The 15,501-nt window shown below is 49.9% G+C and overlaps 1 protein-coding gene across 1 annotated transcript in view; it reads right to left on the reverse strand.

Moving 5' to 3' along the window:
- plb1 (phospholipase B1) overlaps positions 1-15,501 on the reverse strand; it is a 288,667-nt gene that overhangs the window by 239,235 nt on the left and 33,931 nt on the right. Inside the window, exons 10-13 of the mRNA XM_072500134.1 lie at positions 9,465-9,530; positions 5,483-5,565; positions 5,317-5,392; positions 4,337-4,441 (exon numbers count right to left, since the gene is read on the reverse strand). Coding sequence (XP_072356235.1) covers positions 4,337-4,441; positions 5,317-5,392; positions 5,483-5,565; positions 9,465-9,530 — 330 coding nt within the window. The remainder of the gene's footprint in view (positions 1-4,336; positions 4,442-5,316; positions 5,393-5,482; positions 5,566-9,464; positions 9,531-15,501) is intronic.

Genomic DNA, 15,501 nt, shown 5'->3' on the forward strand with positions numbered 1-15,501 from the left:
GTCAGGTCGTCCTTTACATTGTAAAATTGAGGGCACTGCCCTTTCTGCCAGCCATTGGTGAGGTGGTGCATGACACGCTGCAAGAGGGGGTCTTTGGCTGTCTCCTCGTGGATACGAACCAGCTTCTCATCAGAGGTGCTAGCACTCAGCTGCACCTGTGATTCAATCTGCCGGATGATTTCCAGCGGTTCACTAGGCAATGTAATGGAGCGGGACAATGCACCAGCGATGATGAGCTCCTTGTCAGGCATGTACACTAAGTCAAAGTCGTACCTTCTGAGTTTGAGGAGGATGCGCTGCAACCGAGGCGTCATGTCGTTCAGCTCCTTGTGGATAATGTGGACCAGAGGCCTATGATCCGTCTCGACAGTGAATGTCGGCAAGCCGTAGACATAGTCGTGAAACTTGAGAATGCCAGTGAGAAGACCCAGGCATTCCTTCTCTATTTGCGCATACCTTGTTTGGGTGGGCGTCATGGCCCTCGATGCGTAGGCTACCGGTGCCCAGGATGAAGTGTCATCACGTTGAAGCAGCACCGCACCGATGCCATCCTGGCTCGCATCTGTCGAAATCTTCAATTCCCTGTCTGGGTCGAAAAACGTCAAGACGGGTGCAGTGGTGAGCTTGGCTTTCAGCTCCAACCACTCTGTCTGATGTGCTGCCTTCCACTCAAAGGCAGTGGACTTTTTCACCAGGTTTCGTAGGGCCGTGGTGTGTGAGGCCAGGTTTGGGATGAACTTGCCCAGAAAACTGACCATGCCCAGGAAGCGCAACACCGCCTTCTTGTCTTCAGGGACCTTCATGGTTTTGATGGCCTTGACCTTGTCTGTGTCCAGGCGCACGCCCTGCTGAGAGATCTGGTCACCTAGGAACTTGAGTGTCGACATGCCAAAGCAACATTTGGACCTGTTCAGCTTCAGGCCATTGACATGGACACGGCGGAATACCTGCTGGAGACGGGAAACATGCTCTTCAGGGGTCGTGGACCATATGATGTTGTCGTCCACATACACACGAACCCCTTCAATGCCCTCCATCATCTGCTCCATGATGCGATGGAAGATCTCCGATGCCGAGACAATGCCAAACGGCATGCGATTATAGCAGTATCTGCCAAACGGTGTGTTGAAGGTGCAGAGCCTTCTGCTGGACTCATCCAGCTGGATTTGCCAAAATCCATGTGATGCATCTAACTTGGTGAAAAACGTGCGTGTGCCATCTCACTGGTGAGTTCCTCAAGCTTCGGGATGGGGTAGTGTTCAGGCATTATATTCTTATTGAGATCCTTGGGATCAATGCAGATGCGCAGGTCTTCCAAGGATTTCTAACACATACCATCGAGCTGGCCCAGTCAGTCGGTTCGGTTACCTTGGAAATGATGCCCTGTTGCTGAAGATCCTTGAGCTGTGCCTTCAGGCGCTCCCTCAGCAGAGCCGGGACCCGGTGTGGTGTGTGGACCGCTGGCTTAGCATCAGGTCGTAGCAGAATCTTGTATCGATATGGCAGCATCCGGATACTGAGCGAGGATGTCGTCAATGCCGGCCTGAAGATCCACATTGGAGGATGTTGTTGTGCAAACCCGCTACACGAGGTTCAGCTGCTTGCAGGCATGTGCGCCAAGTAGGGATGCCCTGTCTGGCTTGACAATTTCAAAACGTAACCATGCATGGGCGCTCCGGTTGGAGACGAGTAGATGGCAGTATCCCAGTGCCGTGACGGTATTTCCGTTGTAGTCCAGGAGCCTGCAGGCTGCTGGAAGGACCTTGGGGGGCTTCTTGATGCGTTTGAAATCTGCCTGTGAGAGGAGGTTGGCAGAAGCACCTGTGTCCAGCTTAAACTGGATGGAGCAGTGGTTGACCTGCATCACCGCACGTCATTCGTCCACAGAATCCACAGCGAGGATGGATTGAATTTGTGATGAGTTGGATGTGGCATATTCACATTTGGTAATGATTCCCACGCAGTAGGCGGAGTCCAGGCATTCTTCCTCTGGATCCGTTGTGCTGCCAGGATCAGAATCCAGTTATCGTTGTTGCACACTCTGAACGTGCCGTCGTCGGAATTGGGATCGCTGGCCCCTGACTGGTGGTGCAGACCTGCACAAGGCTGCATAGTGTCCAGGCTTCCCGCAGTTTAAACATCACCTGCCCCTTGCAGGGCAGTGTTTCTTTAAGTGGGCGTTGCCGCAGTTCGAGCACGTCATGACGTCGGCGTCCTGACGCTCCCCGCGTCGTCGCACATGCGCAGTGCGGGTGTCGGCCGCTTCGTTATCCCGTTCGCATCGCGCATGCGAGGGGCCCTGGGAAAAGCGCGCAAAATGGCCGCTTTCATCAATGCTGAGGCGCTGCATCCGGGAGATGGCCTGCACACACTCTGCCTCGTGGGAGTCAAGTTTCTCATTTTCAGCCGATTTGTACTGGGCAAAGCGATTTTTGGCGTGATCATGCACTGTGCATATTTCAATCGCGAGCGGGAACAGTTTCTCCCTATCTACTCTGTCCAGTCCCCTCATGATTTTGAACATCTCTATCAAATCTCCTGTTAGCCTTCTTCACTCCAAGGAGAACAGTCCCAACCTCTCCCATCTATCCTCATAACTGAAGTTTCTCATCCCTGAAACCATTCCTGTAAACCTCTTCTGCACCATCTCCAATGTGTCCACATCCTTCTTATAGTGAGGTGCCCAGAACTGTGCACAATATTCCAGCTGAGGTCTAGTGTCTTGGACAAGTTCAGGAGAACCTCCTTGCTCTTGTACTCCATGCTCCTATTAATAAAGCCCAGGATACCATATGCTTTATTAACTACTCTCACCACCTGTCCTGCTACCTTTAATGGTCAATGCACAGAATACACCCAGGTCCCTCTGCTCCTACACCCCTTTAATTGTACCTTTATTTTATGTTGTCATTCAACATTCTTCCTGCCAAAATGCATTATCTCACACTACTCCACATTGAACTTCATCTGCCACCTATCCGCCCACTCCAACAACTTTTGAAGTTCTGCACTGTCCTCCTCACAGTTTACAATGCTTCCAAGTTGTATGTCATCCGCAAACTTCGAAATTGTACACTGCACACCAAGATCAAATCATGAATACATATCAGGAAAAGCAAGGATCCCAAAACTGACCCATGGGGAACACCAATACGAAACTTTCTCCAGGCTGAAGAATATCTATTGACCATTGCTCTCTGCTTCCTATTATTCAGCCCATATGGGTGGAGGGAATCCACTAGGGGGACAGTCCTGTTGTGATGCAAGACCCCTGGGGAGTCAGGGTTGCGGGCGAATTCCATGTGGAATAGTTGGGGAGTGGGGGAGGGGGAATCCCTGATGGGTTCAAGGGGGTGGGGGAGACCCATGGGAGAAAAAGTTGGGGAGTGGGTTGGTAGCCATGGGGTGCGGGGAATCTTGTATGGGTCGAGATTGTGGGGCAATCTCATGGCGGGGGGGAAGGAGGGTTCTGTACAATAGTTATCCAGAGGTGAGAGGTGCTTTCACCCTCCTAACCTGTTCTGGGTAACTGTTAACATCACTGAACCATCCGTAGTTTATGATTTCAATCGCATTTGCACAGGTTCCCCAATGCAGTGCAAGGCATCTGTGAGCATCTGAAGGGGGAACCCCAGCACACCTTTGGGGCACTCCCTCCCAATTCGATACTGGGGAGCCCGGAGGTTACGGCCCAGCACTTCCTATATTTTCAATTGACTTGTGGGCTCTGCGATTTTTAACATGATATTAACAGGGTTTACCATGAGCCTCGCTGCTTCAGACCAACTCACCCTGGCCTCATGGCCAGAAACCAACAAGCAGAGAAGCTTCCTGTGGCTGCACCCTGGGTGATAACAACCTTGGAATGAGGCCGGTAGCCTTCACAACAGCCTCTCGCAATGGAACAAATATCTTCTGCGTGAACCACATTTTTTTTTCAAAAGCCATCAGGTTGCAAAGCTTTCAAACCAAAAGAGACTGGTCTCGTTCTTAAACGATGGGTGAGAGAGGGTCCGGGGTGGAGGTTAATAATGTAAAAATGGGGTTGCTTCCCCAATCCCACTGTGTAAGAGCCTGTCGCTGTGCAGAGTGCCGGTCTCCATGCCACTTGTGTGCTCAGCCTTGGAGAGGTGGGACATTGCATTAACATATTTAAATCAGGCTCTCAGCTGGTTAATTTGACTGGCTGTCGAGCAGGTAACAGAAGGCCTCTGATGAGATCCTGCCATTAAATTGGACAGGAACTCTGGATTCCCGCCTTTCCAGATTTACACCTCCCCCTCCCACTCCGCTCTCCATAAAATCAACTGAGCCGTTTTGGTTTTAAGAAACTTACTGCAGTGAGAGGTAGTTCCATGTTCCGAAGAAAGGGCTGCAAGACCACAGTGAAATCATCGCTCTTGTCATAGGTCCCAGAATACACCAGTTCCTGGAGGGCTTTCTATAGATACAAACACACTACAAAGGTCAGAATAGCAGCTTTAGTTTTAAATCCCCTCTAATTTACTCTCCGAGTCATGTCCAGTTCCACTTGTGTCTGTTGCTGTCCATTACACCAATTCAGGAAGTTCACGTTTGGATCTAAGTCAAGCGTTATTGTGGATTTATTTCGCATGTACGCAAATACGCTCACACATTCACAGATAGAATCCCTTCGGTGCAGAAGGAGACCATTTGGCCCATCGAGTCGGCACCGACCCTCTGAAAGAGCACCCTACCTAGGCTCACTCCCTCGCTCTATCTAACCTAACCTGCAAATCTTTGGACGGTGGGAGGAAACCGGAGCACCCGGAGGAAACCCACACAGACACCAGGAGAAAGTGCAAAGACCACACAGGGCCAAGGCCGGAATTGAACCCGGTTTCTCTGGCTCCGTGAGTCTGCAGTGCTAACCACATGCTACCCCAACGGCATGGACACATGCCTGCACTTACGCATGCATGCATAAACACACACCAACACGAGTGTACACGCACAAACAAGCACAGACATATACATGCACACGTGGAGCGATATGTTCCAACGAGGGTCGCTGGAATGCAATGAAGTCTGGGAATGCCGGATGAGATGTTCACCTTAGCAAGAAAATACTGAATAAATCCACCTGGCGCTCGCCTCCCATCGCTGACCCAAGTTGTACAGGGTCAATGTGTCTGTGCATATGTTAAATTCAAGCTGTACATCAGCATGGGTTGTCTTATTCAGTTTTCCATACTCTACAACTTTACATTGTAAAGATGCCAATTCATGTATAATTTCTTGAAAACTGAAGTTATTTTGTGCAAATAAAATGTGTATGAGGTGATAAGTACCTACCCAGTAGCCCCAGCTAATGGCCTGCGCGGACATATCTGCTGATTTATGGTGTTTGACCAGACACTCACACCAGCCCCTGAAGAGAAACAAGCACAAACATGTCTTTACAAGGTCTCGCACTCTCATTAAAAACTGATGACAAGAGCTTAATCCGAACATTTTTTACCTCAGTTCAGTAGCCCTGCCAGAGAGCTGGTGCAGGATGTTGATATTTGGCATCTCCACAAGATTCACAAATGCTCGCGGGACCTGCGGGAGCACATTTTATTTAGTGGTATCACGGCTGTGTTCTTGTTAAGGGTATCAAGGGATACGGAACAATGGGGGCAAAAGGAGCTGAGATACATTTCACCCTGAGATAACTGAGAGGCAAGCTCAAAGGATTGGAAGGTCCTAATACTGTTTTTTTTTTTTAAAAGGTAAGCAGTAATCACCAGGCCAGGCAGCAGTTTCCCAGAGGCTGATTGGAGCTCTCTGAGCCCTCTGCTGAATATTGTCAGGGGGCAGTCTTCAATGATGTGTCATTGATTGGGGTGAACCCCAGCTGCAGTCCGGCTTCCCTGCGAGGCTTCACTGGTGTCAATCTGCTTCCCAAAGGCCTCAGCCAGAGCGGGAAGAGTTTGAGGAGAGCCCAATGTTGAAGCCGGGTGGACGGGCTGTGGGATACGTGATGAGGAAGGGGTGTTTAATGGTGGCCTGTTGGTTCCATTCCTGTTGCCATAGGGCCTCTGCTGGGTATTCCTTGGCACAATGGTCTTAGCCATGCAGACTGGTGTGATGGGAGGCGAGCAGCAGGTGGATTGGTCAGGGCCTTGGCAGGCTTGGGTTAGTGTAAACCTTCGCCGGCAGCTTTCTTGGTGCAATATCCTTCTTTATGTGAGGGGCTGGGTTTTTGCCCAGTACTGGGAGCCAGGGCAGTGGAGTTGATTGGAGGGTATCCGAGATGATATGCATTGTTGTGTTGAGCTGGGTATCTGCAAGACTTGTGAGATGATTTGTACCACACTGGTGTGCAATACTCTGCAGTCAAGTAGCAAGCTTTTCTTATTGCTGGTACATCGAGTAGCCTGGGTGGCCAGTCGATGCCCTGCCTTGCTTTCAGCTATCAGCACAGGCAGGCTCTCAGCTCTCTCTGCGTTCAGTGGAGCGGCCTTATGAAAGTGGAACAATTCAATAGAACAACTGAAACGTTAGGAACAGGATTTTCCCGATCAAGATAAATCAGAGGAAAAAGACAAATGAAGATAAAGCCACTGAAAGGTTGAACTCGTGCTGTGCAATATTGATAATGAAAGTGTGAACTTATTCAACTAAAATTAATCTCTCCATACCTTATTTAGTAATTTTAAATAGGTTGAAGTAGAGGCAGAGAAATTTAAATGAATATACATTACTGATATCACTCGGAGTTCTTACAGCCCTTTAGATTAGGATTCAGCGGTGACAATAGGAGACGGGGAAATGGCTGAGGAGCTGAACAGGTTTTTTGGGTCGGTCTTCACAGTGGAGGACACAAATAACATGCCAGTGACTGATGGAAATAAAGATATGATAGGTGAGGACCTTGAGATGATTGTAATCACTAAGGAGGCAGTATTGGGCAAGCTAATGGGGCTAAAGGTAGACAAGTCTCCTGGCCCTGATGGAATGCATCCCAGAGTGTTAAAAGAGATGGCTAGGGAAATTGTAAACGCGCTAGTGATAATTTATCAAAATTCACTGGACTCTGGGGTGGTCCCAGAGGATTGGAAAGTAGCAAACGTGACACCACTGTTTAAAAAAGGAGGTTGGCAGAAAGCGGGTAATTATAGGCCGGTAAGCTTAACTTTGGTTGTAGAGAAAATGCTGGAATCTATCATTAAGGAGGAAATAGCGGGGCACCTGGAGGGAAATTGTCCCATTGGGCAGACGCAGCATGCGTTCACAAAGGGTAGGTCGTGTCTGACTAATTTGGTAGAATTTTTTGAGGACGTTACCAGTGCAGTAGATAACGGGGAGCCAATGGATGTGGTATATCTGGATTTCCAGAAAGCTTTTCACAAGGTGCCACACAAAAGGTTGCTGCATAAACTAAAGATGCATGGCATTGAGGGTAAAGTGGTAGCATGGGTAGAGGATTGGTTAACTAACAGAAAGCAGAGAGTGGGGATAAATGGGTGTTTCTCTGGTTGGCAACCTGTAACTAGTGGGGTCCCTCAAGGATCAGTGTTGGGCCCGCAGTTGTTCACAATTTACATAGACGATTTGGAGTTGGGGACCAAGTGCAATGTGTCAAAGTTTGCAGACGACACTAAGATGACTGGTAAAGCAAAAAGTACAGAGGATACCGGAAGTCTGCAGAAGGATTTGGATAGGTTAGGTGAATGGGCTAGGGTCTGGCAGATGGAATTCAATGTTGCCAAGTGTGAGGCTATCCATTTTGGGAGGAATAACAGCAGAATGGATTATTATTTAAACGGTAAGATGTTAAAACATGCTGCTGTGCAGAGGGACCTGGGTGTGCTGGTGCACGAGTCGCAAAAAGTTGGTGTGCAGGTGCAACAGGTGATTAAGAAGGCTAATCGAGTTTTGTTTTTCATTGCTAGAGGGATGGAGTTCAAGACTAGGGAGGTTATGCTGCAATTGTATAGGGTGTTGGTGAGGCGGCATCTGGAATATTGTGTTCAGTTTTGGTCTCCTTACATGAGAAAGGACATATTGGCACTGGAGGGAGTGCAGAGGAGATTCACTAGGTTGATCCCAGAGTTGAGGGGATTAGATTATGACGAGAGGTTGAGTAGACTGGGACTGTACTCATTGGAGTTTAGAAGGATGCGGGGGGGGGATCTTATTGAAACACATAAAATTATGAAGGTAATGGATAGGATAGATGCGGGCAGGTTGTTTCCACTGGTCGGGGAAAGCAGAACTAGGGGGCATAGCCTCAAAATAAGGGGAAGTAGATTTAGGACGGAGTGTAGGAGGAACCTTCACCCAAAGGGTTGTGAATCTCTGGAATTCCTTGCCCAGTGAAGCAGTTGAGGCTCCTTCTTTAAACGTTTTTAAGAAAAAGATAGATACCTTTCTAAAGAATAAAGGGATTTGGGGATATGGTGTACGGGCCGGAGAGTGGAGCTGAGTGCACAAAGATCAGCCATGATCTTGTTAAATGGCGGAGCAGGCTCGAGGGGCCAGATGGCCTACTCCTGTTCTTAGTTCTTATGTTCTTATGTTCTTATCACTCCAAACAATTGCAACTTCTAGAAGGCACTAGAATTTTTAAAAAAAATTCATGTACAGGCTATGGGCATCGCTGGTTAGGCCAACATTTATTGTCCACCTCTAGTTGCCCTTCAGAAGGAGGTGGCGAGCTGCCTTCTTGAACTGCTGCAGTCGCTGAGGCGTAGGTACATCCACTGTGCTGTTGTGAGGGAGTTCCAGGATTTTGACCCAGCGACAGTGAAGGAACGGAGATATATTTCTAAGTCGGGGTGGTGAATGACTTGGGGAGGAACCTCCAGGTGGTGGGGTTCCCACGTATCTGCTGCTCTTGCCCTCCTAGATGGTAGTGGGCATGGGTTTGGAAGGTATTGTCTATGGAACCTTGGTGAGTTACTGCATTTTGTAGATGGTACACACGGTTGCTACTGTTCATCGGTGGTGGAGGGTTTGAATGTTTGTGGAAGGGGGGAGTAATCAAGCGGGCTGCTTTGTTCTGGATAGTGTGTTGTTGAAGCTGCACTCATCCAGGCAAGTGGAGAGTATTCCATTACACTCCAGACTTATGCCTTGTAGATGGTGGACAGGCTTTGAGGGGTCAGGCGGTGAGTTACCTGCCGTAGGATTCCTAGTCTTTGAATCCAGAGTTAACTAGTCTTCTCAGGACCCCTTCTTCTCCCTACGACCTAAGAATGTGATTCTTCCCTATCGGGATAAAAGCTACATGGGGTTTTGAAACTCATGCTCTCAAAACTCATTGGATTTGCGGTAACATGCTGGTGATGGTCATCCTTTTCCAGGTGCTAACACTGCCGCTCAGAATAAGTTACTCAGAGCTGCATTCCAACCAGGGCTCTGAGGCAACATAAACAAGTTACTAGTTACCGATGAGAAGCCAGTCCTCTACCAACAGTGGTGTTTTCCAAGGGACAAAGCCATGTCATGCTTACCTCTCGATGCAATACATCCAGGGCCATTTTGATCCTAAGCGTAACCTTTTCTGGTGAATAATATTCCTAGATCAGGTAACAAGGAAACAGAAACACTTTAAATACTGTGCGTACAATGTCCCTTCCAGATATCCCTTAACTCCCAAAAATCTTTCCATCCCAGCCTGGAATATTTTTAATGATGGGGCATCCACAACTCTCTGGAGTAGAGAATTCCAAAGATTCACAACCATTTGAATGAAGAAATTTCTCCTCATCCCAGTTCGGAATGATTGGCCCTTATCCTGAGCATGTGCCTCCACGTTTTAGATTTATCAACCAATTATCTTATTGAAACTTACAGGATACTACGAGGCCTGGATAGAGTGGATTTGGAGAGGATGTTTCCACTTGTAGGAAAAACTAGAAGCAGAGGACACCATCTCAGACTAAAGGGACGAACCTTTAAAACCGAGATGAGGAGGATTTTCTTCAGAGGGTGGTGAATCTGTGGAACTCTTTGCCGCAGAAGGCTGTGGAGGCCAAATCGCTGAGTGTCTTTAAGACGGAAGTCGATAGGTTCTTTATTAATAAGGGGTCAGGGGTTATGGGGAGAAGGCAGGAGAATGGGGATGAGAAAAATATCAGCCATGATTGAATGGCGGAGCAGACTCGATGGGCCGAGTGGCCTAATTCTGCTCCTGTGGTCTTGTGGTCTTATGGTTTAATGGAAACAATCTCAGCGTTCACCCTATCTACATTCAGGAACTTCTACATTCCGATGAGATTGTCTTTCATTATTCTAAACTCCAGAGTAGTTTGATGAAGGCATCCATCCCCTTTATTTTCCCCACACACCTGAGGCTGGATTCTCCGCTGTCGGGATTCTCCCATGCCCGGGGATTTCCTGACGGTGTGGCACTGCGCACAATGGGAAACCCCATTGGCCGGCTGACGGGACAGAGAATCCCACTGACAGTGGGGGCGCGTCGCACCAGAAAACTGGCATGGCGGGACGGACAATCCCACCCCTGGTCTTCTCAGGTTAGACAGCCACCAGTGTCTAAGAGACCAGGTGGCCAAACTGATACTCAACCTTCACTAATGCCAGTCTCGTTGGTCGCTTTTGTGAGGGCCACAAAGAGTCCAACTCGAGTCCGTGAGTCAAACAAAACTTCAATTTATTTACAATAATATTTACACAGCATCACTTGTTCGCTACTGGCCTCTCTATCCGGTCTAACACGTCGGCCCCCGCACCCACCTGCAGTTCCAGCTGGTCCATCATCCCAAATCTGGCTTCGAGGGGACTAGGCTCCATGTCCACATGCAGAACTCCCTGAAACGGAGCTGAACACCGTCCTCCAAAACCTTTCCAGCTTCAGTCAGGCCGAAAGCATATGAACATGGTTCACGCGGCCCCTCCCAAATCGCTCACAGACATCCTCCACCCCCTCAAATGCCCGCTCATTCGAGACTTTGTAAGATCACCCTGTACATCACCTTCAGCTGTATCAGCCCCAGCGTCGCACATAAAGTCAAGGCATTTACCCTCCGCAGCACCTCGCACCACAATCCCTCCTCCAACACCGCCCCTAGCTCTTCCTCCGACTTTGCCTTAACCCCCCCCCCCATGGACACCCCATCCTCCTCCAAAATCCTCCCACAAATCGCCAAGACGACTCCCCTCTCAACCCTCCTGCGAAAGCATCGCCTCCAAAAATGAGGAGGCAGGCCTATCAGGAAGGTCAGAAAGGCCTTCCTTGCAAAGTCACGCACCTGAAACTTTTGCCCATGTCAGCCCAAACCTCTCGCTCAAGCTCGCACACCACCCTCCCAAAAACAGGTCCTTCATCTCCTTAATCCCCCTCTCTTCCCATCCTCAGAACCTTGCGTCCAACCTCCTGAGCTCAAACACATGGTTCCCCTAATCGTCATCCCCCAATCCCGCTCCCAATCTAAAATGCTGTCGAAACTGCCTCCATATCTCCAGCGTGACCACCACCACTAGTCTCCCTGGGGCCATTGGGAGCGGCGCCATTGTCAGCACCCGTGACTCCTTGCAAGTGTCCATCTCCATTCCCACCCACAAAGCCCCCACCCCACATATCTATTCCATCCCTGAACCTTCTCTGCATTTGCCACCCAATAGTAATACATCAAATTTGGGAGGCCAACCCCCTCCCGGTTGCCGTCTCCTCTGAGGTATCACCTTCCTTATCTTATCTGCCCAATACCAGGCCATCTGCACCACAAATACCAAAAGTGAGATGCTGCCAAACAAAATGGCAACCACCCCCGCTCCCATTCCCAGAGAGGAGACCATAAAGTACTCGCTTTTCCCTAAATTCAATTTATACCCTGAAAATATCCTAAATCTCTGAAGCAAATCTCCTAAATCTCCTAAATTAGGATAGAAAATATCCTAAATCTCTCCAACGAAGAGCTTGGTTACGAAATATACAACAAGTCATCTGCATATAAGGATGCTCCATCCCTCCCTCACTATCCTCTTCCACAACCCCGAGCTCCTCAACGCAATGGTAAAGGGCTGTATAACCAATGCAAACAGAAGGAGGGACATGGGGCACCCCTGCCTTGTACCCCAAAGTACACTGAATTAATGCTATTTATGCGCACGCTCACCATCGGCTCCGTATATAATAGCTGTACCCATGCCACAAACTTTGGCCCAATCACAAATTTCTCCAATACCACCATCAAATAACTCCACGTCACCCGATCAAACGCCTTCTCCACATCTAACACCACCACCATCTCCGTCTCCCTTCCCTCTGCCTGAGAAAGCACCACATTTAATAGCCTCTTCACATTCGAGAACAACTGTCTGCCCTTTACGAACCCTATCTGATCCTCCCCAGTCACCTTCGGAAGGCACCCTTCCAACCTGAACGCCAGCAAGGGTGCCAATGTCTTAGCATCAACATTCAGCAGAAATATGGGCCCGTACGACCCACACTCCACCAGATCCTTGTCCTTCTTAAGCAACAATGATATCGAGGCCTGTCTTTTCGTTTGCGACCTCGGGCCCTCCACCTCGCCGGCCAGATCTACGATCATCATATTTTGCCTCCTCAACATGTTCTCCAGGTCCTCCACCTTAGCTCTGAGCCCTTTGTTGACCTCCGCCACCCTCCGCAGCTCCTCACCCATCGAGGTGAACTGGTCGCCATGTTGTGACAGAGCCTCCTCCACCCCCTTAAATTTCTCTCCTTGCTCCGGCATCTCGACCGACGTCTTCATCTCTGCTGCTTTACCGGGGCAATCGCCTCCTCCACTCACTCTTTACGCAAGGTCATCATCTCCTTCCGAAGCACCTCCATATGCTTGGCAATCAGTCTCTCAAACTCCACCGACATCGGTCAGAGTTTCCACCGTGAGGGGAGCGGCCCCACCCGACAACCCAGCCCCACCATCTTTCTTCCTGCAGGACTGATGGCCTCACTCATTGGCGGACTTTCGCTCGCCCCCTTCTTTCCAGCAACTTTCTTCTGGGACTTTGACATTCCCCAACCTCCTTATGACTTCCAACACCAATTCATCCAAAAACTACCCCTGAGACTGGGCATAAAATTCCAAACACCAGAGACTCGAGCAGGGGCCACTTGGCGTGCGACCTCCACCTATATGTCACCACCGGATGTTAGGCCATCACCTTTCTGCCCAGCCTCTAACTCACAGACACAAAATGTGCTAGATGGACAGGCAGTCCCCCTGCCATATGAAAGTAAACAATTAAGGGTCATTTGGGTTTGCTGACAAGCTGATGGATCAGAGTAATACGATGCCCACGAAATAGCACTGTTGGCATGGGCAGTCGAGCGGGAGCGGGCAGCATGAACAATGGCGGGAAATAGAGGGGCCACATCAATCGGACGGTGCCCTGCATGTTACAGGGACATCCCCCCTTCCCCCATCCAAAGATGCCACCCTCTCTTCCTTCCATGCCATGCCACTTGCCTGACAGACCATGGCCCCTCAGCCCCCTCTTACACATCCCCGGACTACTCAATTCTTCTCCACCTTAACACCCCAGGACCTTCTTGTCGCAGCAATGTTCCTCTTTGGCCTTCTTCCTGCAAAAATGGCAGTGTCCACTACTCATGCTCTGGCACCGCTGGGAGTGACAGAGTTCCTGGCCAATCGGGTTGCCTGGCACCTCCTAAGGGTGGCACTTCCTCTCGGTTGAAAGACGGAAGGCCCACTCTCTATCTGTTTAGCCCGTCCAGCCTGCTCTGGGTGAGGTTTAACATATGCTCGGAAAATCACTAAATCTCTCTTTACGTTGTTCCTGGTATCAGCAAGATATAGGGGAGGATGTCGTTCTCCAAACATCCCAGGCCCACCTCTGAAGAGGGAGCCTTCGTATCCTCAGAGGAAACACCATCATTACAACAAACCCCTCAGTGAGGACACGACAACCAGACCCCTCAGTGAGGACACTACAAAAAGCCCCTCAGTGAGGACACTGCAAAAAGCCCCTCAGTGAGGACACTGCAACTAAACCCCTCAGTGAGGACACGACAACCAAACCCCTCAGTGAGGACACTACAAAAAGCCCCTCAGTGAGGACACTGCAAAAAGCCCTTCAGTGAGGACACTGCAACCAAACCCCTCAGTGAGGCCACGACAACCAAACCCCTCAGTGAGGACAATACAACCAAACCCCTCAGTGAGGACACTGCAAAAAGCCCCTCAGTGAGGCCACTGCAAAAAGCCCCTCAGTGAGGACACTGCAACTAAACACCTCAGTGAGGACACGGCAACCAAACCCCTCAGTGAGGACACGACAAAAAGCCCCTCAATGAGGACACTGCAAAAAGTCCCTCAGTGAGGACACGGCAACTTCACCCCTCAGTCAGGACACTACAACCAAACCCCTCAGTGAGGACACTGCAACCAAACCCCTCAGTGAGGACACGGCAACCAAACCCCTCAGTGAGGACACTACAACCAAACCCCTCAGTGAGGACACTACAACCAAACCCCTCAGTGAGGACACGACAAAAAGCCCCTCAATGAGGACACTGCAAAAAGCCCCTCAGTGAGGACACGGCAACTTCACCCCTCAGTCAGGACACTACAACCAAACCCCTCAGTCAGGACACTGCAAAAAGCCCCTCAGTGAGGACACTGCAACCAAACCCCTCAGTGAGGACACGGCAACCAAACCCCTCAGTGAGGACCCTGCAAAAAGCCCCTCAGTGAGGACACGACAACTAAACCCCTCAGTGAGGACACTGCAAAAACCCCTCAGTGAGGACACTGCAAAAAGCCCCTCATTGAGGACACGACAACGAAACCCCTCAGTGAGGACACTGCAAAAAGCCCCTCAGTGAGGACACTGCAAAAAGCCCCTCAGTTAGGACACTGCAAAAAGCCCCTCAGTGAGGACACGACAACCAAACCCCTCAATGAGGACACTGCAAAAAGCCCCTTAGTGAGGACACTGCAAAAAGCGCCTCAGTGAGGACACTGCAACCAAACCCCTCAGTGAGGACACGGCAACCAAACCCCTCAGTGAGGACCCTGCAAAAAGCCCCTCAGTGAGGACACGACAACTAAACCCCTCAGTGAGGACACTGCAAAAAGCCCCTCAGTGAGGACACGACAACCAAACCCCTCAGTGAGGACACTGCAAATAGCCCCTCAGTGAGGACACTGCAAAAAGCCCCTCAGTGAGGACACTGCAAAAAGCACTCTGTGAGGACACGACAACCAAACCCCTCAGTGAGGACACTGCAAAAAGCCCCTCAGTGAGGACACTGCAAAAAGCCCCTCAGTGAGGACACTGCAACTAAACCCCTCAGTGAGGACACGACAACCAAACCCCTCAGTGAGGACACTGCAAAAAGCCCCTCAGTGAGGACACTGCAAAAAGCCCCTCAGTGAGGACACTGCAAAAAGCCCCTCAGTGAGGACACTGCAACCAAACGCCTCAGTGAGGACACGACAACTAAACCCCTCAGTGAGGACACTGCAAAACGCCCCTCAGTGAGGACACTGCAAAAAGCCCCTCAGTGAGGACACTGCAAAA

This window comes from Scyliorhinus torazame, chromosome 4 (assembly GCF_047496885.1).
Source record: "Scyliorhinus torazame isolate Kashiwa2021f chromosome 4, sScyTor2.1, whole genome shotgun sequence".
In the NCBI taxonomy this organism is placed as follows: Eukaryota; Metazoa; Chordata; class Chondrichthyes; order Carcharhiniformes; family Scyliorhinidae; genus Scyliorhinus; species Scyliorhinus torazame.